The 24621-nt window shown below is 50.9% G+C and overlaps 1 protein-coding gene across 1 annotated transcript; it reads right to left on the reverse strand.

The window, feature by feature from the left end:
* Positions 1 to 763: 763 nt before the first annotated feature.
* Positions 764 to 13968, reverse strand: SERPINA12 (serpin family A member 12). The gene is made up of 5 exons (XM_070592899.1): positions 12542 to 13968; positions 6058 to 6708; positions 4067 to 4337; positions 2831 to 2978; positions 764 to 1257 (listed from the first exon to the last, which is right to left on the reverse strand). The coding sequence occupies exons 2-5, from the start codon at positions 6689 to 6691 to the stop codon at positions 1066 to 1068; spliced, it is 1245 nt and encodes a 414-aa protein (XP_070449000.1). The 5' UTR covers positions 6692 to 6708; positions 12542 to 13968; the 3' UTR covers positions 764 to 1065.
* Between the last annotated feature and the right edge of the window lie 10653 nt (positions 13969 to 24621).

A 24621-nucleotide genomic window follows, 5' to 3' on the forward strand; every position in this document is an offset into this window, starting at 1 on the left:
TGCTGCCTGCAGGGTAGTGACCAGAACACAAAAAGCACAGTGAACTGTGAAGTGCCAGGCACACCCAGGGGACAACAGTTGTGCCGGCTCAGGCCTCTGAGCGCCACGACAAGCAGGATCCCCTCGTCCCCAAACACCAGCGCATTGGGCGTTGGCTGCAGGGCACGAATCAGCTGGGGAGAATGAGAGCCCGTGAGCACTTGGTGCCCCCTGGTGGTCATGGGCAGACCCTGCAAGGCCGTGATTTATGGGGTCAGAGCGTGGACCCCACTCACTCTTAAGCTGAGCTTGCTAACAGGTTCAAATCCCAGGCTCTAATTTTTGTGCTGTGGAATCAGGCGAACAAAACAAATTCAGCTGGCATCCAATCCCAGCTGCCGCTGCTCCAGGTCGCATCCTTCTCCTGCTGGACCAGCCCCACCCCTGTTTTGCCATCTGCCTGGGTGCCCGCTGAGCCCAGAGCTCCCCTGTGGCCCCTCTGGGGGAGAAAACTTCATAGCTCACGTGCCAAAGAGCCAAGGCCAAGGGCTTACCAAGGGGAACTAACTTTTCTCAAACAGGGTGCTAGTTTCCTCTGAGCCCCAGAGCCGAGTATCATTGTCCTCATTTCAGAAATACAGAAATAGAGGCTCCGAGAAGGTATGTGGCTTTCCCAAAGACACTTCGTCACTAAGATTTGAACCCAGGTGTGCCTCACTCTGAAGCCCAGGTGCTCGGCCTGGGTCGCAGCATCCCCAAATTATCCACCAACAGCCAGCAGACCTTGGGGGGCAGGTTGTTGTTTATTAAATCACCAAACCCCTCTGCCCACCAGGGGGCGAGATCTCGCCCAGTGGGTGAGGGTGGCACATCTGATCTGACATTTGAATGGGTGGGGAGGGGGCTAAGGGAGGAAACAGCCCACAGAAGCCCCCAGAGCCAGTGCTGCCTGTTTGGACGGTGGTCTTGGGAGCTCATGAGGATGCGGGACTAGATTAGAACATCCCTGTGGCCTCAGTCCCAGTGAGATGAAACGTTTTCAGCTCCAGGCCACGGTTGGGGTCTGCAGCAAGTCCGAATTCCCCCTTATTTCCCAGTAGGATTGTCGATCTTCCCCAAGAAGAGCACTGAATTTGTGACCTTCTCTACAATGATCAGCAGAAAGGGTCTGTTGAGCTTGACGATGAACGGCGTCTCCATGGGCAGCGTCTGTGCTCCGGAGCCCGCAGCCCCCTCTGCACCCTTCTCATCCATCTTCAGCTTAGCCTTGTGCACCGCCTGCAGGAACGGGGAGCGAGGTCAGTGCTTGCCAAGACACTCGGAGGCCATGGGTGGGCCAAGGCAGTGAGAGGCTCAGAGAGGGAGAGGCCTCAGCTAAAGTCGCCCAGCACAGCAGTAACTTGGCTGGTGCCAGCTGCCCCGGGGCTCCTGGCTCCTCTGCTGTCATGGCTGAAGGACCCTGGACAAGCAGATGCAGCATGAAGGAATATATGGTGCATGGGGAGCATCAGCTACCAGGTGTGGGGGCAGGTGGAGTGGAGTTTCCTGTTCTTCCTGTGACTTACAGGAAGTGCCAACAGTCATAATGGCAGAAAGGGTCTGTTGAACCTTAGGTAGATGGAAGGGAGATGGGGCATCCTTGACCCAGAGCCTTCCACGCCCCCCACCCCCAGCCCACACACACTCTTTTCATCCACCTGGTGGATGGTTAAGAGGGAGCCAGATTCTCGGTTGGCTATTGAAGGTGACTCGGACCCCCAATCCACCCCAGTGCCGTCAGCAGGCCACCAGCTGATGTTTACATACAGAATCGCAGCCATGAGCACACCCAAGTGTGGAAAAGAAACGAGCCATTGAGCTTGATACATAGAGGCCTACGGGAAAGGGGCAGCTGGCACTGAGTGTTTATGGGAAGTCCATGGCATGAAAACTTAAAAGTGAGAAAATTCTATTAACTGCCTTTCTTCCGCTTGCCAACTGGGAAAATGAATCTGAGTCAGTGCCCACTGATTCAGAACGGTCAGCTCAGCTGGCGACCAGATCCCTCCCAGACTGGCTAGAATTGCCCCCTCTGCGCCAGCTTGTCCCCACTGCCCGCTGCTCCTGCTTTCCCCCTCCAGTCTTCCTTCCATGATGCTGCCCCCACACCTGGCTCTGCTTGTTGAAATCTTTCCCCCCTCAATGCCCTTTTCACCTAAAGCAGGGTAGCCAGATAAAACACGGGACATCTAGTTAAATTTAAACTTCCGATAAATGATGAATTTTTTAGTGTAAGTATATCCCATGAAATGTTTAGGATGTACTTATACTAAAAAAAAAAGTGTTCATCACTTACCTGAAATTTGAGTTTAACTGGGTGTCCCACATTCCATCTGCTAAATCTGGGGACCCTACCCCATGCGTCATCTCTCCTTGCCCCCCCAACAGGCAGGTGCTCAGCCTTGCTGGAGACTCTGGGGTCCCCAGCTTGCTGGTGAAGAGCATGTTTACAGCTTACTCCTAACAAGCCTGGAAGCCTTTGAGAGACAGTCTAGGCAAACCAAGACGGGTTCTAGGCCTGATAAATGTTCCAGGCCTTGATCACTTGTTTGTTACATTGAATCGACTTCCAAAATAGCCCCAGGAGATGGATATTTCCAATTTTAAAGACGGGGAAGGTGAGGCTTGGGGAAGTTATGTGATTGGCCCAGGGTCACATGACTGGTTAGGGACAGAGCTGGATTTGAGCCCAGCCTGACTGGTGGGTGAAATCCTGGCTTGTACAGCCGCTGTGACAGCAGCTCTGGCCCGGGGCCATGTGAAGGCTCCCTGGGCTGGGGAGGGGGGCAGCGTCCAGGCCAGGCAGGCTTACCTCGCCCACTTTCAGGCTGCGATGAGGGGAGATCCTGGTGAGATCACCGTGCTCCTCAAAGATTTTGGTGATCCCCAGGTGGGAGAGAGTCTTCTTCAGGTCGTAGGTACCGGTGATGGAAAACCTGGGCAAGGACACATCTGTAACCCTGGGGAGATGAAATTGACAAAGGTGAGCGACAGGGTCCTACCATTTTCCGGGCAGGGCCCAGGATGGATGGTGAATGAGGCATTTGTCCTGCCAGCCCCAGAGGTCTCAGGCCTTCTCCCTGTCCACAGAACGAGGAGGGGCTTCTTAACCCTGGGAGCCTGGTCTCAGGACACCCATGCTCTCTGACCTATGTCCCTACTTCCTATCGAACCTGCCCCAGACCCTCGTCTACAGAAGGGTCCTCAAGTCCCCAGTCTCTCAGGGCCCCTTCAGCTACATGGAGGATCTCTCTGCTGATGGCTCAGCCACGCCCAAGCCTTGAGGCAGTCCTGACCCCAGCAGGGCTCTGAGATCTGAAGCCAGCAGAGCTGAGTTCAAATCCACTCTGCTTCTCATGAGCTCTAACTTGGAGCCAATGATCTTACTTCTCTAAGCCACTCATAGGAAAATGATGATGATAATCATGGCACACATTGGGAGGCTGGCTTGACTCGTGCCAGAGTGGGAAGGCAGAAAAGCTGGGGCCCATGCTGGAAGGTGGATACACATCCCAATAAACATGTAAAAGTACCATGGCTCCAGGCTGAGAATGGACCAGTTATTAGTATAACTTACTTGGGACACACTTCACTGGGTTAGTTATGACAGCGCAATTGAAAACATCATTCTACGTACAAAAAACAACAGCTTCCTTTGCCACCCTAAGTTTTTGTCCCTGCACTTTCCCTCTGCCTGGAATCCCATCGTGCCTCTCCCTTCCCTACAGGCCACTATTCAGCCTTGAAGACTAAGCTCAAATGCCATCTGCTCTGTGAAGCCCTCTCTGACCATGACCGTCCACCAAATTTTTGCTCCATCCACTGCACTCTCACAATTTTTATGCATCTTCCTCTAAGAGCAAGTGTTTCACTATATTCCTATGATATTTTTTCCTGTCTACTTCCTACCAAAATATAAGTTAATTATGGAGGCCAGAATAGGGTTTGGCCATGGGGTAAGAGGTCAATAAATTGGGGATGGAAATAATGAGAATGGAGGGACAAGAGGAAGAAGGAAGAAGCTGCATGCGCCGGGCACCCTCTTTACCTTTGTGTGATTAATCTTTTCCATCTGGCAAAAGTGTCTGTCCTCAAGGCTTCCTCCACCTGCTTCATTTTGCCCTCATCAGGAAGAATGAAGGTGGCAGTGATGTTGCCCTGGTAGGGCGTTTCCAGGACGGTGCAGGAGAGCTGGTCGTCATGGCCCACCGCATACATGCCCCCATGGAACATCATAGGGACCCTCACTGGCTTGTTTCCATCCAGAATGAAATCTTCCTCTTTAGTTGCTTTTGGATCAAATTCATGTTCCCACCTGGCTTAAGTTGGAAGAAGGACAAAGTGACATGAGCATCCTGTGGGAGAAGAGGTGAGCAGATCCAGCTAACCATTGTTCTCTGTTCACACAGACTCAAGGAAGGCGTGTGGGTATTCTAGGATATCAGGGCAGGGCCCCAGGAATTCTTGCCTTCATGCCATGCCCTGAAGACTTCTGGTGAGATAGGATGGGGCCCGATTATCAGTTCCCAAAGAAGCCAAGACCAGGGCTGCTGAGCTGAGAGGGGACCTGTAGACTATCCCAAACCCAGGTGCTCCTGAGGCCGAGAAGCCTGTGGACTGTGTCCCAGCAGAGGGGACTGGATTATACTTAGTGGGGGCTCTTTGGGTCTGATGTGAGTGAGAATGCTCAACTCTAGTCTGTCAGCCCTGGCGGGGCTGCTCTCAGGTGGCACTAAGAAAACATGTGGAACAGGCTGCCCTCGGGAGCCTGCTGAAGAGCAGTGAACACTCAGAGCTGGGCCTTTAGACCCTTCCTTTCTGACCCTGACGACTCTTTCACACTATTGGGCACAAACTCAGACCTCAGTCTTTTCACACTCGCTACCCTCAGAGTCCCCAGTATAGGGCCTTGAGGGCCAAGCTCCTGAATTCAAATTCTGGCTTCACTGTTCCAAAAGGATGACCTTGGACAAGTGTCTCTACCTCTCTGGGCTTCAGCATCCTTATCTGCAGAATAAGCATGTTGATGGGTACCTCATAGGTACTGCTGTGAGACTGAGTAAGAAAAGGCAACACACCTCAGTGACTGTGTATAGTGAGTGTTGAGTGGATACTAGTCATCATCAGCATCATTGTTGCTGTGCTCTGTTGTAATCTAGAGGGTGTGGGGATTTGGAGAAATTCTAGATCCTCCTTTTTCCCTCTGCCTAAGGCAGACTGAGATTTCGGTCTATAATTATTATTCCTTTTTTCCTCTATAGCCATCAATCTCCCATGGATTTGGCAAGAGCTGAACTTCCATATTTAGGACTGTGTAGCTGACAGCCCAGCAGTGGTCTTGCCTAGCTGGAGGGCTTTTGGCCTCTGATTCTCACCTATGTTGGCCAACCTTTGTGTGTGCACGTGGTGTGTGAGTGGATGTGTGGGCATGGGGGTACGGATGAAGCTTGGATTTGGGGAAATTCTTCCATCTTCTTTTCAGTCTCTCACGCTCAGATTTGGGGAGTCTGCAAAATGTGGTGAGAGACCAAGGCACCTACCAAAGTAATCATCATCACTATCATCAACACCATCGCCATCCTGGGTGTCTACTTGGCATGATGGAAAGCACACAAGCCCTTGGGTCAAGAGAAGTGGGTTCTAGTCCTGACTTTCACTGATTGGGCTTGTAAATCTGAGTAAGTCAGTTAATCTCTCTCTGAATTTCACTTTCCTCATGTAAGAAATGGGGAATAGAATGTCACTCCATCTCTACAACCAATGTTGTGTTAGGATAATCAGCAATAATGCAAATGCACAAATGGAGAATAATTTAGACTTCACAAAATTCATTCTTCGTACATTTTCACTCTGAATCTCAATAACCACCTTATGAGTTAAGTATCCAGGTACCCATTTTGCAGATAGGAAAAGTGGGGTTCGAGAGACTAATTACATATGAATTCAAGGTCACAGAGCAAGCAAGTGGCCAACCCAGGTTTTTAATCCAAGTCTGCTGGTCATCCTATCCTTTCCACACCAACATGCTCCAAGCCTTACCTCGAAAGAAAATACAATTTATAAGAAGCATCACTGTGCCAGGGTCTATATTCTTGATCAGGTTGTTGATTTTCCCCTGGGTTTTCTGACTGACATAGTCATTGATCTGCTTCTGAGTATTTTCCATGTTCTGGAAGTTGGTGGGGACAGTATCTGTATCGTACAGGTTCTTGACATTTGTCAGAAACTTCTCTGCTGGCCGCAACCTCTGGTCGATAAACAAGGCATTCTGGAGGCTCAGCTCACGATCCTGGTCCCTCTGGCTCAGGCTTTGGATGAGGAAATGAAAGGCCTCATGAAGGTCTTTCTCCAGCATATTCGTGAAGTTGAAGCCGTCCTTGATCTCGTCCAGGGTGGAGTCCTGGGCCCCCAGAGACAGCATGGAGAAAGCTATGGAGATGCTCAAGGGGGATATGAAGATGTTTGTGCTGGGGCTGCTGGAGGCCAGCTTCTTGTAAAGCTTGAAGCCGAATTCTGTGTTCCGCCTTGCGAGCTCCTGGACCGCCCTACTTCCCTTCCACGCTCGGGCCTGCCACCCAGCTCCGTGATTCTTTGGAGAGAAGTTAGGCTTCAGGAGACCTTCCACAGTAAGGAGGCCAGCCAGAAGCAGGCCCAGGCCCAGAGCAGGGTTCATTTTCCTTGGAGATTGTCCTGTTGAGTAGTAGACATGAGGTTAGCAGAAGAACGAACAAAAGAACCCATTGACCACCCTATCTTATCCACAAGGAAGACCTGATGAAAGAAATGATGCAGTGACCAGCGTGTGCTGTGCATAGCGGTTTATAAGTGCTTTGACGTCCATCACGGCTTTTAATCTTTACAATCACCCCGGAGACTAGAAATGATTGTCCCCATTGCATAAACGACAGCCCGGAGCATAGAAGACAGCTCTTGTTTGTGTACCCCTCTCCTCTGTCTTAGAGTAACAGTATCTCAATTTGTTTGAGGGACTGCTTCCTCCACTCTGTTGGATCACAATAAGAATACCCTACACTGTGGGCAGTGACCTGGGCTAGGCAATCATTATAATCCATTCCCCTGTCACACTGGTTAAGGAATGAGAGTGTGGCCAAAATCAGATTAATCAATGTCTTTCCCTAAGAATGCAAAGCCCTTTTAACTCTGGGGTGACTGGCTTAGTGATACAGCTCTGGAGCTGAATGTGGCCATGACTTCCACATATAGAAGGACAGAACGAAAATAGAGATGGAAAGAGAGAAATAGGGAGACATACTTGGCGACATCTTTGGAATCCCTGGATCAAACTTTACCTGAAGCCCAGATACCTCTATTTTATCAAGTTATAAGAACCAATAAGTTTTCCTTTTAGGGTTGGCTGGTTTGAGTTGGACTTTTTTCCTTACAACTAGAAGAATTCTGACTTATTTGCAGAAATAAAGTCTAAGATCCCATGGTCTGTAAGTGGTGGATACCCACCCCAGGAGAACCCAGGTCTCTGGGAAACCTGCTTCCCTACACATTTCCCAGGGAAGAGAAGAGGGTGGTGTCATGAAGAAGAAAAGCCAAGTCTGCCTGGCTCCAGAGCTGCTGCTCGTTTACCCACCTCTCAGCTTTGACATCTCCCAACAAGACTTGAGCTTTGGGAGGACAAAAGCTTCATTTTCTGATTTCCCTTAACGTCCAGTCCTAATGTTGCAGAGCTGCCAAAAGTATGGTAATCCAAAGAGCTCGTTGATTTCTCTAGTTGGACATGCTTCTGTCGATGATTTTTATGCTAATTTGTATGTCAAATGAGGGCAGGTTTCTTTGCTTGGTCCTCTGTTATCACTTACTATGTACTTTCCTATAACTGACATCTTTATTTGTCTGCAATCCCTGGGAAATAGTGTGACCTTCAACGATAAAGGCTGTTCGTGGTTCTCTTAGATTGAGTTCCTGAGCAGCAGAGCCTGAGACAAGGATTCAGGTGTATATTGTGTGCTTTTAGGAGGAGCCCCTTGGGAAGTAATGGAAGCAGGGCAGGAGGGGGAAGGAACTGAGCAAGGATGTGGCTCCACGTAATATCTAGCCTTGGCCCCATCCAGAGGGGAGGGCCCTGAAGCATGAGCCACATGACAGCATTAACCCTGCGAGACGAAGGGGCTGGACTTACGCACCGAATCAGTCAGTCAATGGCTGTGATCTGCCTCCAGGATGCAGGGCGTGGGGTACAACTTCCTGGGTCAATTAGCTCCTGCCAGCCAAAGACAGTTTTCTGGAGAGGGGCGGGCAGCTGTGAGCTGCTGGTAACCAACCCTCACAGCACCCCTAGCCTAGCAGAACTGGGTTCAGCACCAACGGGGTCCACTGCAGCTCGATGCCTATGCCTGGCACAGAGTAGGCTCTTTCTAGTTGACTGAACGAGAAGATGAATGAACGTCAGCACGGGGCTTCCACCAAGGAGTGCCCCAAATGCCCAAGTTCTTCATGGCCCCAAACCCTCTATGCCGGGCACTGTGGATACAGCCTTCATCATAGTAGACACGCTCTTCAAAGAGCTTGTGGTCCAGTGATTGGAAATTCTAGTGGATTCTACCCATTGATTCCCATGCTCCCCTTCCATCTTTAACAGAACTTCGTTTTCTTTCCAAGTGTCTCCCCTTCCCCCAGGCAGCCCATGTGCCTCAGGGACAAGGGCCCATCCCCAGCTCCAAGGGGGGTCCTGGTTGGGGAAGGGTGACCTCAAGTCCCCTGCTAGTGATTGGTTCAGGATCCCGGCCTGATCCCATCAGTGCACAGCGAGGTTCTGCCCTGGTAGTCGTTCAGGGAGGGGCACACAGCTTAAGGGATCCAATGAGGGTGAATTTTGGGGCTCTTTGTTGGAATGTTGGGGTGCCGCCCTCTGTCTTCCTCTGGATGTCCTGGGCAGGAAGGTATAGATGCCAGAGACTACCACAGCCACTTGCCCCATGAGGGAAGTGACTGTAGGACAAAGCCAGAACTCAAAGAGGGTGCATGGAAGGGCTTTGCAGAGAAAGTGGAGCTGGGGCCACGGATCAGGCTAAGCGGAGCGCGCTCTGCCTCTAGACTCCCAGAGATGCTGGTGTGAGTTATGTGGTCAGCTACTCAAAGCCGGAAGCATCCTAACAAATACAAGTGTATATTGGAGCAAACAAAAAAGCCAGGACAACCAAACAGTGAGGGGTCCTGGCTCTGATCTCACTCCTTATAGCTGTGTGACGCTGTGGAAAGGACTTCCCCTCTCTGAGCCTAGGTGATATCTAAGCATCTTCCACTCCTAATGATCTAATTTTTAGTAAAAATTAAAAATAGCTAGTAATGAACAAGGGCTCTAGGGGCTGTCTGAAAATAGATTATAGAAGAGAAGATTAGTAAAATCCCAGAGAATGTGTCAGATAAAAGAAGGAGAATAGCAGATGGAAAAGATGCCGTGTCTCTGGTTAAAGGGCTGGACTGTGTGCCAAGCACGCCTGGATTAAAGACAGAAGCTTCCTGTATTCTGACTGGATTGCCGCCCATGTGCGTGCTCTTGCCCAAGGCCCAGGAGTGGAGACGCTGAGACCCGTCCGTCAAGGAGCCCAGAGAACATTCTCAGCAGCAGGTTTAGCAGCCGGGTGAGATGCAGGGCTGTTGAGAAACCTGCCAGCAGCATGCCTGAGTCAGGGCGGGGCAGGGCCAGAACCCGGAGCAGGGAAGGGGAGCTCCTGGAAGCACCATCCCAGACACGTTTTCTGGCACAGACGGCTCCACACATAGTTTCACAGCAACTGGTCCATCAGGGACCCCTGAAAGCTTCTTCTTCTTCACCAAGTTTCAGGAACAAAAACTGATTATGGAATTAGAAGTCATGGTCTTGATCTTCTCCTGCTTATGGTTCTTATGGGAAACCTCCTGACCCTTCAGAGCCTCAGTATCTTTGTCTGTTAAATGGGGGGGGGGGGGGGGGCCGGGGGAAGACTGTGAGCTCCTTCCCACTAGATGCTGCCACTCAGCTCACTGCCCCACCCCTTGGGACCCAGCCCACACCTGCCAGGTCTCAGGTCCCCACCTCCATAAGCTTGTGTCACTGTGGTCCCCACGGGCCTCCTGTCCAGGCCCACAGAGTACCGACAGCTGGCCTTTCTCCCGCAGACAGCCCACACCAGCCCCATTTCTGGGCCTTTCCATGTGTCATCACAGTCCCTACACTGAGCCAACCTTGTCAGATGGGAACCAGTCCCAGATGGCTGAGTAAGGTGATTTTTTTATTCCATCAATTAAAATAGCTGACTGACTGGTTATTTCCCAATAAATTGATAGATTGCCCAAGCTGAGCAATGCTTTGTCGGTTTCTATTTTGGAGTGTGTGCGTATGCACGTGTGTGTGTGTGTGTGTGTGTGTGTGTGTGTGTCTGGTTATCACTTTAAATAAAATAAGTAAACAAAACAAAGAAAAAAACCAAGATAGAAACCAAACCGTGGAGGGGACACCCAGGCAGATGAAGCTATAACCAGGACTTCCCTTCTTCTCTGACTATCCAGGTCCCACATTCTCCATTAACTTGGGAAAATAATTTCCTTCTCTTACGAATAGATAAAATAGCATGGCACTGACCCAGGAGTCATTCAGCCTGAAGACAGAGCCAGACCAGGTCCACAGCAGGAATAAACCGGGAGCCCTCTGGACAAGCAGCTCAGAACCTTAGGTCTACACAGGGCTGGGTTACCCAGGGAGGGCTCCCAGGAGGGGCAGCCCACACCCGCTTTCTCCGCCCACACCATCCTGATAAGCTTAGTAATTGGAATTAGTCAATCAAAGCCAGTCAGGGGTGGGGACGGTGAGATGTGACAGCACTTTCAATAATAGTAATATTGGTAATTTTACAAAGTACTTTCACACAAGTTATCGCCAGTGGTTTGGGAAAACAGTACAATAGAAGCACACACAGGATACGAAGGAACTCACCGCAGGGAGGTTTAGAACGACTGACTTCAGAGGGAAGAGACCTTCCCCAACCCTCTCATGATGGTTTCTATCCTCTCTCTCTTTTCCCTGTGAGGAAACCGGCAAGGAGGAGTTTGTGTGGTGTCCACCCTCAGGGCAATGAGACTAAAAGTCTAGGAGGCTTTGGATGAGTTCCCCTCGTCCCCAACGACCCGAGCCCTAATGAGTGAGTGTCATCCAGCCAGAGTGCCCCCCTCGATGAGGGGCCTCTTCCCGCACAGGCTGGACACTGGCGTCCTGCCCTGCCCCAAGGAGCCCCAGGCCCTCTGAGACCGCAGCTTTCCTCCAGTCCTTTCTGGAGTTCCCCATGGAGTGCACAGTACTTGGATAAACTCAGTACCCTCCTTTGGGCCGAGGGTCTGAGGGATCCTTCTAATGATGTGCTCGAGCGTCCCAAAAGGCCGGCGCCAAAGCCCTGGACTTGAGGAGACGTCCAGGCACGCTCTGTGGTCCACCCACCTTAAGGGGTTGGTACTGTGTTAAGAGGAGATCAATCCAGACATATTTGAAGTTCAGTTCTCATTTTGTAAAGCAAGTTTAGAACATAAGTGGTGGGAAGACGTAACCCCTTTTCCCTGTTGGAAGTGAGAGAAGATCCACAAAAGAAATCTAATGATCATTGCAAAAGACTTCGTCCTCCTTCTGGGAAACAAAGAGGAGCAACACTCCAAATTGTCCCTGGAGATTTCTGCCTTCATTCTCTTAAGAACTCCTTCGAGCCCTCACTGGTGCCAGGTGCTGGGGCATCAGAGCAACACCCAGGGAAGGGTCTGAGCCGATGCCACTGACTGACCCCCAGCCTCCTTGGAACCACACGTGGAGCTCTCACCCCTGAGAGGCAAAGCTCCCCCCCTTGCAGCCCTGTGGACTTCTCCAAACCCTCAAGAACTCTCCAGCTCTCTGCCTGACCTGTTCCTCCTGCCTTCATTCTAGGATGAGGGAATACACGAGTTGGAAAGACCAAACGACCATCAACTTTGACGCCACTTGTGCTATAAAGGGGAAACCAAGGCCCAGAGTGGAGCAAGGAGCCAGCCAAGGTTACAATGTGTGTTTTTTGGGGATCAGAGAGGAAATCCAATCCATTAAGGCAATTCTTCAAAAATGCATTAAATAGGCTGCTTGGCCTTTCTCCATGGAATAGTGAACTAAAGGATACAGCCTCTGTCCTGGGGGAGAGATGAAGATACACAAATAGCTCACAGACAAGGCTGACCTCGGCCAGAGCCACAGGGCAGGGTAACCTGAGTTGGAATGGCCCCCTCGTCTCCCCAGACAACCCCCATTCCCACACCCACCAAAGTTTTTCTTCTAGGAAAGTGCTGGAGGTGGACATCCAAGAAAATGAATCAGGGTCTGTCCAAAGATGCCCAGTGCACTCTTCTAGAGAGAGGTTTCCCAGATTTGGGGCTCCTCCAGAACTTTCTTCAACACATCCAGCCTGGGACTGACTGTACTGTGTCCTCTGGCAATCTGAAGACACCCTCCCGTGCAATGAATAAGCCCTCGACCTTTTCAAAGGGAAGATGCCGTACTCACAGCGCATTCAGAAGAATTCCCCGGAGCCAGCCAAACGGATGTGCTTTTCTTGCTTTATTATTTATACTTCCATGGCCTCTTGGAAAAGTAGACTGAAGGCCAATAAAATTAACTGACCCAAGTGGGGCAGATGAAAGATGCTGCGGGAGCAATGGCCACGCCACTTCCTCAGGGGCTTCTCTTCATCCCCGGAGGCAGCAGCGTGATATTTAGACCACACCTGCTGGGCTGTGGCTTCGCTAATAAAGTCCATTCATATCTTTTGCAACTACTGTGTTTCCCAATCTTTGTGGGTCTGGAAGCTGGAGCATTCACCAGGTAGATCAGCCTATCGTCCTGATGTTAAACGTCCAACCCAAATATCGCCATGGTCGTGAGTGGGAAGCAGTTGATCGCTGGGTTTCTTGGGGTCATTCTCGTTACCCCTCATTTGTTTTCTTTCGCTATTTTCCAAGTTCTTTACAGTTTCTATTCCCTTAGCTCACGTGGCGTCGTTTCTAGAACGAGGACCAAGGAGAGATGAATAGAGAATTAAATACATGGTTTCCGTCGGGGGTAACAGCAATTGAAAATTCACACCAAAGTTTCGGATCCTTCAAGAAAGTTACAAATCCTTTTCCAATGGCATGTTTGTCGTGCTGGAAGAAAGAGACTATTGTTGTTTTTTTTTCCCCTCACTTACTTTTCTGTATTTTCCAAGTTATCTTTAAGGAACGGGTATGACTTTAGAATAAATTTTTAAAAGATTGAAAATAAAATGAAGTTGTCATCTTCAAGTTTATCAGCTAGAGAAGTGCTAATGATGTCTGAGAACCTTTTAAACCACCTGATCCTGGGATAAAGAGCGATGAGTCCAGTGAAGCTATTTTCAATTCTGCTGTCTCTAATGAACTCTAACAAGCAGAAAAGTCGTCCCTCTGTTCCTTCCCCATCTGGTGATGTTATTATAGTATTATATGACCGTAGCACCAAGAGCTGTGAGCAGTGTTTTCCCTTCCTTTGGGATGTTACTTTTAACAGAGCCATGACTCTCATCCACAAAGCTGTATGGAGTAGATGACCCAGCGAAGCTTCTAGAAAAGAGGTGACACCGGCTCTTTCCCAGGCCTGGTTCAGCATGTCCTGATGGACTCACAGACCAGACCAACCAGGCCGTGGGGATGTGGGGCTCCAGAGCTGAGAGAATCAGGAGCAGCTGCTGGAGGAGGCTCTGAGCCGCCACGCTTCCGCGCAAGGAGGCAGGCCTGCGGGCCAGGATGCGTCTGGATCGGATACACCGCGTGAGCAGATGGGGCAACAGCCCTGCTGTCGGGCTCTGCTCACCGAGGGGTGCAGACGGGAGTGCGCCCCTGACAGAAGGACGAGCAGGGGTGAGGGCAGTCGCCCTATCATGGCTGAGGCTGAAAGCTGGCCAGGTAGGATGACCCAGAATCCAGGTCTGTGCCCTGGTTTGCGAGGGAAGAGCCCTGCCTGCTAATGACAGGGTGAGGCCTGTGTGAGTCCATGGCCACACCCGCTGCCCGCCCTAGACACGCTCTGCTCCAGGGCCAACTCCCACAGGAGACACTGGGGAAAGGACCAGGAGTGACAGCACCATGGCCGGGTGGGGAGCCGGCTGAGCGACACGGGACTGAACTGGGGATGGTTGAGCTCAGACAGTGCCCAGAGGCCAGGAGGCCACAGTGGACGAGAGCCACAGGGGGCTGGAGGCCAGGCCAGGGGCTAAATCTCAGTGAGGAGCTGCCCGCCCCTGCTGAGAACAGGGAGCCCGGCATCAGCTGTGGTGGCCTTGTAGGGGTGGGTGTCGGTGGGAAGCAACAGGAGGATGGCTGTGGAAGGACAGCCCCCTCCCAGCACCATCGGAGGCTGCAGCCTAGACTTGAGGCTGTCCCAACCACCTGTAAATGGACAGACTCGAGGCCTGTGGATTTGGGCCCAGTGTCCACCATGGGCTGGGGGGGTGAGGATGATTGTCCAGTCTGGGGACATTGCAGTGAGCTGATGGGGCACAGGCTGTGGCGCCAGGCTGGTGGGCAGCCCCAGTATGTTTGTACAGCACGGCCATGTGTAGGGGTGAGAGGGGAGCAAGGAGTTTCCAGTTTCACCCTCGCTCTTGGGTTCTCCCAGATGCTGGGCCTGTGAGAGATCTAGAAACATGTTAGGACCATCCCATACCCTGACTCCAAGAGCCCGGGTGTGGTGTGGACACAAGAGCACAGAGATATGGCCAAGCTTACTGAAGGCTGAGGTGGAGGGAGCTCTGGGACGTGAGAGCATGCAAGAGGCACCTGATCCCACCTGAAGTGCTTAGGACGGCTTCACAGATGGGGCACTCCTGAGCTGGGTTCTGAAGGATGAGTAGGAGTTCTCTATAGAAACTGAGGGCAAGAGTAGCACAGCAAAGATCCTGCAGCCTAGAGAATGTGAGTGAATGCCTCTAGAAAATGTGACTTTGGGCTTCTGTTTCCTTTTCTGAAAAATGGGAATAACCCCCCTCTGAAGCGGTCATCTCAGCCCTGGGAGCACGTTAGAATCATGTGGGAGCTTTAAACATATCCATTCCCTGAATGTCCCTCCAGAGAGTCTGATTTGTGGGTCTGGGATAAAGCCTGGGGCAGGGCGCTTTTGGGACCTCTCCTGGGGATTAAACGAGCATCCAGGGTTGAGAACCTCTGCTCCAAAGCAAGTCACTCCCACCTGATGGTTGTGGGAAGGGTCTGGGCCGTCTGTGAAAACACTGTGCCTCCTTCCACCGACAGGTATCCAGAGCCGCTGTAAAGCTATAGCAGTTCCGACAGTGAGGCGTCAGCACAGAGACAGACAAACTGACCAGTGGAGCAGACCAGAGAATCCAGGACAGACCTGCCCGAGAAGAGTGACAAAGGCACCACAGCAGTTCAGAGGGGAAAGGATGGTCCTCCCGACAGATGGTGCTGGGAACACTGACATCCATACAGGGAAAAGTGAACCTTGACCCCATCTCACTCCATATACGAAAATTGACTTAGGAAATCTTTGACTCAAATGTGAAAGGTGTTAGCATGGGCTGTAAGAAACTGCTGATACTCAAAGACCACAATTATCAAAACAGTAAAGCTTCTAGAAGAAAATAGAGTAGAATATCTTCAAGACCTTGAGATAGGCAAAGATTTCTAAAATGGCACACAGACGGCACTAACCATAGAAAAAACGATCAGGAGAACCTCATTAACATTAAGAGCCTCTGTTCGTCAAAAGCCCCCTGAGAGAGTGCACAGGCAGGTCACAGACCGGGAGAAGGTACTTAGAAGACGGGTGTCTGATAAAGGATTAATACCTCGTTTTGAACATTTCTACAAATCAGTCAGGAAAAGACACAACTTAAAAAATAGGCGAAGACTTGACCAGATACTTCACAGAGGACGACAGCTAAATGGCCTATAAGCATCTGAAAATGCGGCCGATGTCATCAGTCATCAGGACTATAATAAAACCCCAGCGAGATACCACCCCACACCCACCAGTGTGACTAAAATTAAGAGGACTGACAACTCCAGGGTGTGGAACAAGTGGAACTCTCTTCCACGGCCTGTGGGTGTGTAAAGTGGCATGTGCATTGTGGAAAATTACTTGTAAGGATCCATTAAAGCTACACCGTACTGACTCTTTGACCCACTAATTGGACCCCAGGGTATAGACCCAACAGAAACGAGTGCTTGTGGGTTCACAAAAGGCAGATACTACAATGTCCATGGCAGCTTTCTGTGATAGCCCCAGAGTGGAAACAACCCAGATGTCCATTAATAACAGAATGAGAAAAGAAGGATTCCAGCCACCATCCCGGATCATCATTTCCGTTCCCATGATGACCCCACGATGCTGTTTTTCGCAGGATCCCCAGTTGGTGCTCATGACAGGTAGCCATGGGAGCCGACGACCAAGAGTATGAAATGCTGTGCAGCCCAAATCACATTCGAACAAATTAAACTGAAACTTTGAGCAATAAGGTAAAGATTGAGTTAACGAAAACCTAACTTTATTCATTAAATTAAGCTCCAATTGGTGTGCCATAAGTGATTTTAAAAGAAAAAGCATTTTTAAACCAATTTCCAACAAGATCCTAGGTTACCCCAAGAGGTTTCAGTCCACAATGTTCAAAGTCTTTTCATACAAAATTCTAAGCAAAGAAAAAATAGAGAAATATAAATATGTCTCAAAAAATTTAGGCAGCGAATAACAAAAATCATTGCATCCAAGATGGCATTTCAAAACCGTGGAAAAAAAGACCAGGATGCATAACTTAGGGGCATAGCATTTGACTGCAAAATGGTGGGAAAAAGGAGAATGATTCTGTAAATGCTCTTAGGAAACAAAAAAATCATTTAAAAAATAAAATTAGGGCCAGCCTGGTGGCACAGCTGTTCTGTTTGCACATTCCACTTCAGCAGCCCAGGCTTCGCTGGTTCGGATCCTGGGTGCGGACATGGCACGGCTTGGCACACCATGCTGTGGTAGGCGTCCCACATATAAAGTGGAGGAAGGTGGGCATGGATGTTAGCTCAGGGCCAGTCTTCCTCAGCAAAAAGAGGAGGAATGGCAGCAGATGTTACCTCAGGGTTAGTCTTCCTCAAAATAAATAAATAAATAAATAAATATCAAATTAAATTAAATCTAGGGGCCAGCCCAGTGGCGTAGTAGTTGGGTTCACACGCTCCACTTCAGCGGCCTGGGGTTCACAGGTTCAGATCATTGGAGCGCACCTGCACATCGCTCATCAAGCCATGCTGTGGAGGCATCCCGCAAACAAAACAGAGGAAAATTGGTACAGATGTCAGCTTAGGGACAATCTTCCTCACCAAAAAAAAAAAAATTGTTTTTAAAGTATTGGAGTAAAATCTTTTCATAATGTTAGAGTGGGAAAGAACTTCGGAAGCATGACACATACAAAAGCCAGAAACCGTGAGAGAAAAGATGGTATATTGTGATACATTAAAACTCTACAGCATACACCAAATAAGGACCGATTACAGATTGGAAGATGCGTGAGTGCGATAAAGAGCTAATATTCTTAACAACGGGGAGTTCCTACACGTCAGTGATAACCATAAAGATTCCTTAATAGACAGATGGAGAACGTGGGAAAATACGCATTGAAACATGGGTGGGGACTGGCTTTCAGCTGCTTCTTTATCTCATTCTCTTTGTCTTGTTTTTCTTCTTCATCCTTCTCTCTGCAGAACAAAGCACTGTCATACGCATTATTAGTAGATACGTTTATTGAGAGATTACTTAGTTTTCACATGAACTTTGCAAGTGAGGTGTTGTGACACCCATTTTACTACGAGGAAACTGAGGTTCCTGGAGCCAGATAGTTAGCAGACCCAGGACCCAAAAATCAGGCCTTCTGGTGCCTAATACCTCATTCTGCTGACAATTCTGGAAGACCGTAAGTGACGTCAGTGGCCACAATATTTGGACAGCCAGCGCTGACCTCTGTTGTCCCCACCCAGATGGGGGCCCCAGCCCCTACAGCCAGGCCTGGGGAAGGAGGCAGGATGTCTCTCTGACTGGTCACCTCCACCCTTGGTCCTCTCCTCTAAGACACACACACCACACACACATGCACACTCACACGCACACACACGCACATGCACATGCACATGCACATGCACACACGTGTACATACACACGCACATTCCTTGGATGGGCCTGTCCATCCCCTCTTTCCTCTTGGTCAGTGTTCTTTGGCCTTCCTCACGTCTTGCTGCTCCCAGACTTCTCGCTCTCTTTCTGTCCTTGTCCTTTTCCTGCAGCCTCCAGTTTTCAGCTATGGTTTCCAGCCCCACAATCCTCCTCTGTACACCAGGTAGGCTTCTGCCCAGGACCTGCTGGGCCTGCCTCCACCACCACCGCCCCTTATCCTGGGTCAGCCTGACCAGTCTGTCCTGCTGGGGTCCACACCCAGAGAGCAGCATGTCTGGCAGTTCCCTCCCTCCCTGGAAAACGTGCTTTTTCTCCCCATCCCAAACAGCACCTAGCACTGAGCTAGGCACGCCATGGGAGCCATACATCCATTGACGGGGCCTGGATTGATAGGCCCGCCTGAGTGTCTGGCACTCAGTAAAGCTCAGAGAGAAAGATGAGGGCACACTGCCCAGGAATCAGGGGGCACGCTTCATTCCGGTGCCTGGTGCCACAGCCCTCCTCTCTGTAACGCCTTTGAGTAGAATGGTCCAGCCCAGACTTCTTCCCTGGGGCAGGAGAGGAGAGGGTGTGGGCTGGCAATGCTGTGGAATACCAGCCACATGGCACAGATGTCTGCGTGGCCCCTGCACCACTTCCCAGGGCAGGCTGGGAGCCCGCACCACACCCTGCAAAACTCCCCCACCCCTGAGCTCTGGAAGGTCTGGAACACATGGGCCTGGGCCTGAGTTCTGGGATCCAGACACAGCGGACCCACAATGCAGCAGATGTCTGGGGAAGCCGTCCACTGCCCTGGTTCTCAGTCTACCCCTCTGTTCAATGGGGGCTGGGGGCTGCATTGGATCCGTGGCTGCCTGAGGAGGCCAATCTCTTGGAAGTCACGCTGTAAACCAGTTCCACTTAAAATAACACAGACCCAAGTCTGTGCTTAAGGACATTCTAGCCAGGACTGGAGTCTAGTGTAACAGCAGAACGACAGAAGGTATAGAAGCAGAACGTTCCAGAAAAGTCTTTACAGGAGGACAATTGTGAATTGCAAAGAAGAAAAAATTCCTAATTCAATGTTTGACTACACTTTCAAATAAGCGCACAGATTTGATTCCAGCAGCGTGTACACACGCACGCACACACACACACAAACGCACATAAAAATTTAATTCTTACAAGTCTATGAGGGAAGGACTATTGTAATTCCCACCTCATGGATTAGGAAATTGAGGTCTGAGACAGTGAATAATACGTTGAAAATCATATGCTTATTAAGTGGCGGTACATCCTCTTAAGAATATCTTGATATAAAAGAAGAAAAAGAATTCAATGTAGATACCATTCGTGGAGAAAGTTTGGGGGAAATTGAGGAAAGACTGGGATTGTCTCCATAGACCCCCACAAAGCCCTTGCCGCTAAATGGTTTGCAGCTAGCCCCCGATGCTTCCTCTGTTCCATGTGGCCCAGCGGGGGGCGGGAGGCCGGCACACCTTCAACTCTCCATTCCTGGGCCGTTCATTCAGCTCCACCCCTCTCGCCTTCCCTGTCCTAGTCTTCTTTCCTGCTTTCTTCCAAGGTGGCCTCCTCTCTGTCACTGAGGGCCAGAGCCTGGTTGAAACACAGAATGGATGTCTATAACGTGCCAGGCAGCAAGCCAGGCGGTGAGCAGGGAGAAATAACCAAAGTCCTCCTTCGTGAGCTCACAGAGCAGGAGAGACGTGGACACTGGAGCGAGGTCTGTGACAGACGCCCGGTCTGTGACAAAGGCTGGGAATTCCCAGTGGAGATGCTTCTCAGCCACCTAGGAGAGCAAGGAAGTCTTCCTGGAGTAGGCGGTATCTGTCTTTCTAAAGGGAAGTCTGAGGCCCTTCTGCTTCATTTCAGCAGCCCCAGCTCAGCTGCAGCTGGAGAAAGCGCAGCTCTAACAAAGCCACAGGACTCCACGGGATGTGCACGGGTGAGGGTTGGCCTTGCGAAGTCCTACCTCGCCCGGGCCTCCCCGAGCAAGCCCAGGTAGAATTTCAGCACGTGCACGTGGCTGATCTCTGTTGACTTCTCCTCCCTGAGCCTCAGTGGGTTCCCCTGCAGAATGCAATCTTCCTCTCCCGCCTGCCTGGAAACTGGGACCAGGAGCAAGGGGCAACCTTTCAAGTGGCAGACGCTCAGCCGGACAGGAGGTGAGAAAGATGGAGAAGCAGAGTGATTCCACCTGACCTGACTACACCCCTCTCCCACATTCTTGTCAAACTCTCCCATCACACTGGGCTTGGGGACAGAGAAAGCAGAAAGGGAGGGGGCGAGCAGGCTAGGAGAAGGGAGGGAGGGCAGACAGGACAGGCTGAGACTGGGATGGGGTGGGTCCCCGTTAGCTGCACCATCAGAAGTGCACACTGAATCAAGTCAAGGTCATGATGTTGAGGTGGGGCACGTGTCCCAAAGTCAGTGAGAGCTGGGTTCTAGTCCCACATCAACGTTGCCTTCACTGGGCCACCTCGCCCAAGCCACTTCGCTTCTCTACGTGTCACTGTTTCCATCTGTCCGACGAGATTGCAGAAGCTCCTGCTTTGCCCACTTCGCCAAGTTGTTAGCAATGCCATCACGCGCAATACTCGATGTGTAGGTGGTAAATTAATAATAATTAGTAATAATAGCAGTATTCATAATAACAATAATAATGGTAACAATGAGCATGAGGAGCCACTGATTCTGCTCATCCGTGTCATGCACTGCTCATCGTTTTTATCCTCCGGCATCTAGAGAGAGTGAGGTGGGTGCCTAACACCACCGGAGGCCCAGTGGGGGGCAACTCTTTTTCATCAAATGAAATACGTGCTATAAATAATGGATAGACAGCAAGAATAGAGTTTTTTTTTTTTTGAGGAAGATTAGCCCTGAGCTAACTGCTCCCAATCCTCCTCTTTTTTCTGAGGAAGACTGGCCCTGAGCTAATATCCATACCCATCTTCCTCCGCTTTATGCGTGGGACGCCTACCACAGTGTGGATTTGCAAGCGGTGCCATATCCACACCTGGGATCTGAACGGGTGAACCCCGGGCCGCCAAATCGGAATGTGTGCGCTTGACCGCTGCTCCACCAGGCTGGCCCCAAGAATAGAATTTTACGGAAGGCCGAGGTCTGTAAATAATTTAGTTAGCACAGGAAAAGATGCCCCTATTTGGGGAACTACTGGATGTTTTGTGTGCTACGGTGCAGTTCAAGATGGATAAATGCACATTTCTGAGTTTTTAGAAATTCAGGAAAACAGAATGCTGTCTACGGGCCAATCCCCGGGCTGGGGAAGCTGAGCCACGTGGGTGAAGGAGTGATGGGGAAATCTCAAGGCCATCCATCCCTTCTCCAGGAATGGTCCCTGTAACCCCAAAGGGAGTCTCGGACCAGCTGCAAGCTCCGGGGGCAGGCCTGAGGAGTGACACATCTTCGGAAGCGTCATCATGGGGCTCGCTCTGCATAGGGAATGAGGCACAAGGCACATCAGGTATGTGGAAGAGAAGGTCCCCTTCATTCATCCACATTTCCAGCACTCCTTCCAGGGTGAGAGAAAGCAGGCTGGTGAAAACTATGTGTGGGCTGGTAAGCAGATCCCCTTTATTTGCAAGGGTATATTCTGAGCTGGCGCTGCCTGTTTCCTGACACCAGACAGATGTTTTGCAGGGGACTGTCTCTACAACCCAAGACAAAATGAAGGGCAATTACTTTCGGAGAGAGAATATATTGATTGAAACTTCCTCATACTAAGATGTAAGTGACTGATATCAGATACCTTTAACGGGGGCAAGGAAAGAAGTATAGAGCTCCGGGAATCTGAAGCAGGGAGCAAAGACCTTGGAGGCGGGAAAGACTATAGAAGAGGGAAACAGAGGCTTGGGGACCAGAGGATTCGATCTGGAGTCAGAAAGTCTGGGTCCAGGCTCCATATCTGCCACGTCCCAACCACACAGCCCCCCTCCTTCCTTCATCCCTCAGGATCTTAATTTCCTCATCCATAAAATTGGGGAAATACTCGAGAAGTCCACTGGGAGGAGCAGTTAAACTGGTGACCGTCAGAGGTGAGGCGTACACCATATCCGCCTCGGCACGGGCGTGACTGGAAGTTTGCAGGGGTCCCTAAGGGCCCCACCGGTAGTTTTCATATTCTTCCCTTTGGGATGAGTTAAAAAAAAAACAAAACAACTTACTGCATGCTCAGCTCAAAATCTGCGTGGTATAAGGATTAGAACCTAAACACTACACAATTGCCGATGTCCTCCAGTCAGATTTCCAAATGCTGGAGTGACCTGACCAGCAGGGACGTCGTCAGCCCCTCTCTGTCACATCACACAGCCAGAAGTGATTTCCCTTCTCAGATGACCAACCAGGTGGTTCTGGTGGCTCCTCGGGAACTCACAGCCTGAGAAGGGGCATAGGTCTGAGAAGAGCCGGACTCCCAGCGCCACCTCCAATCTCATCCCAACTACACCTCCACTTGTTTACCTGCGAAATGGGCAGAGTCAGACCTACCTCCCACTGTTGAAAGGCAAAGCCCTTGGACTGAGTCTGGTCCATGGACGCCCTCCATGGGAGCTGATCTTCTTGTTTTATGATGATGATTATCATTATTATATATAATTTCAATTATTACTTTATGATGACACTGGTAAGGGAGATGGAGCCGCGGAAGGCAGAGTATTTCCACAGGTATGTCCACATGGCCTCGCCACAGCTACCCCACCTCCCAGCCACGGCTGTGTCTGACCTGGCACGGTCTGGCAGCCTGGGGCATGCCGAGGTGGGCAGGAGGCAGGTGCCGGGGGCATGTGGGCAGAGCTGGATGCCAGAGCCACCTCTCTTGGCTGGCCCCTGGCCGCTGTGACTCAGCTGTCAGTTACAGCTGGCAGAGGGGAGAACGATGTTCAGAACTCGATGCAGGGTGAGGGGGGATCTGGGGGGTCCTTGGAGGTGGCTCTAAAGCCTTGATTTGGGCACGGACTCTAACCTTGGAGCTGGGGCTTGGGTGAGATACGATTTGGGTCCATGTGGATGGCCAGGGAGGGGCCTGCAGGTGGACCCAGAGGTTGTCTGAGCCGGTGAGTCTGATCCCAGGGCATTGATCTGGGCCAACGTAGGTATCTAGGGGGGCCGTGGGAAGTGCGGGGCTGAGGGGCTTCTGAGGTGGTGGCAGTTGGTGGCTGGAGACCTTAAGGCAGGCGGTGGAGCTTTAAGTCCATCACCATTTAAGTCAGGGCTTCAGTGGACACTGGACACAGGGGATGGCGTCCAGTCCATTGGGGTTGGGGTGAGCAGGTGGATAAGAGGTAGGCAGGGGGAAGAAACAACGAATCAGGACCTCGAGGACTGCTCTGGTCCCCTAGCACGTGCCTGCAGCTCTTCTCTCGCCACAAAGACTGCCCCCTTCCATGTTCTCACTCTGGCCCGGGCTGCTGTCCTTGCTCTTCTCTGTCCTGTGGGTCTCTGCTCCATCGTCGCTCATGCCGCCTTCCCAGCTAAGTTGACACACCTTGCTGGAACTATCACTTTGATGTCTTCCAAGGTTTATATCTTCTTTTCTATCACCCAGACATACTGCCTTAGCTCCCCCTCATCCGAGTCCCTAATCCCAGGGCCCGGATGTCCCTGCCTGCTTCAGGGGTCCTGCCCTGGGCCAAACCCCTCTGACAACTGGTCGGGGCGGGACAGGTGATAAAACAGCAGCTCCTGCAGGCCCCTGGGGAGGGGTGGGTTCCATAAGGACAGGAAGGATGAAATTATGTGTGTCACCTCAGTTGTTACACACACACGTTCAATTAATACAAGAGGACACTGTGGGGGAGGACACGGCATTGAGAGGAGGGCAGCCAGTCTGCTGACCATAAATGTCAATCAAGTTGCCCTTTGGGGAGTAGCTCAGCCTTCTCTGGGTCCTGGAGCCAAGGGCTTGATGAGGAACGACGCTTGACTGTACATCCTTCCACAGGTCTCCGTGCAAATGTGAGTGTGCGCGTGTGTGATGTTCATTCCCTCATTTTGCCGTGACATCAAAGCATAGGGACAACGTCTAATACAACTTGGGACCCCAGGCAGCAGCTGTCATCACGGGAAGCCCATCAGAGAACTTCAGAGTAAGGAGGCCCACATCTCCTCACTCACCCTCCATCTCCTCAGAGAACAGGCAGCTTTCATGGGGCTTCCATGCAGGAACGCACCACCCGGCTTTCTGGTTAAATCCTTCTCTAGGCTTCACTCACTTCCTTCATTCACAAACATGTATTTGGCGCCTACTGTGTACTGGGCCCTGGGACACAGCAGCGGACAAGGCTGACAAAGGCCCCATCCTTGTGCAGCTGACACTGGAGTCAGAGAGACGCCAATCACCATTGTCCCATGTTGGGTGGCCACCTCCCTGGGTGTTAAGT

The sequence above is a fragment of the Equus przewalskii genome, chromosome 25 (assembly GCF_037783145.1).
Source record: "Equus przewalskii isolate Varuska chromosome 25, EquPr2, whole genome shotgun sequence".
In the NCBI taxonomy this organism is placed as follows: domain Eukaryota; kingdom Metazoa; phylum Chordata; class Mammalia; order Perissodactyla; family Equidae; genus Equus; species Equus przewalskii.

Excerpts from the sequence above, each read along its gene's own strand:
- SERPINA12 (XM_070592899.1), bottom strand. The coding sequence starts at position 6,691 with ATGAACCCTGCTCTGGGCCTGGGCCTGCTTCTGGCTGGCCTCCTTACT. Across the intron at positions 2,979-4,066 it reads AAAAGATTAATCACACAAAG|GGTTACAGATGTGTCCTTGC; the intron begins GTAAAGAGGGTG and ends TCATCTCCCCAG. Across the intron at positions 1,258-2,830 it reads GCAGCCTGAAAGTGGGCGAG|GCGGTGCACAAGGCTAAGCT; the intron begins GTAAGCCTGCCT and ends CCGTTCCTGCAG.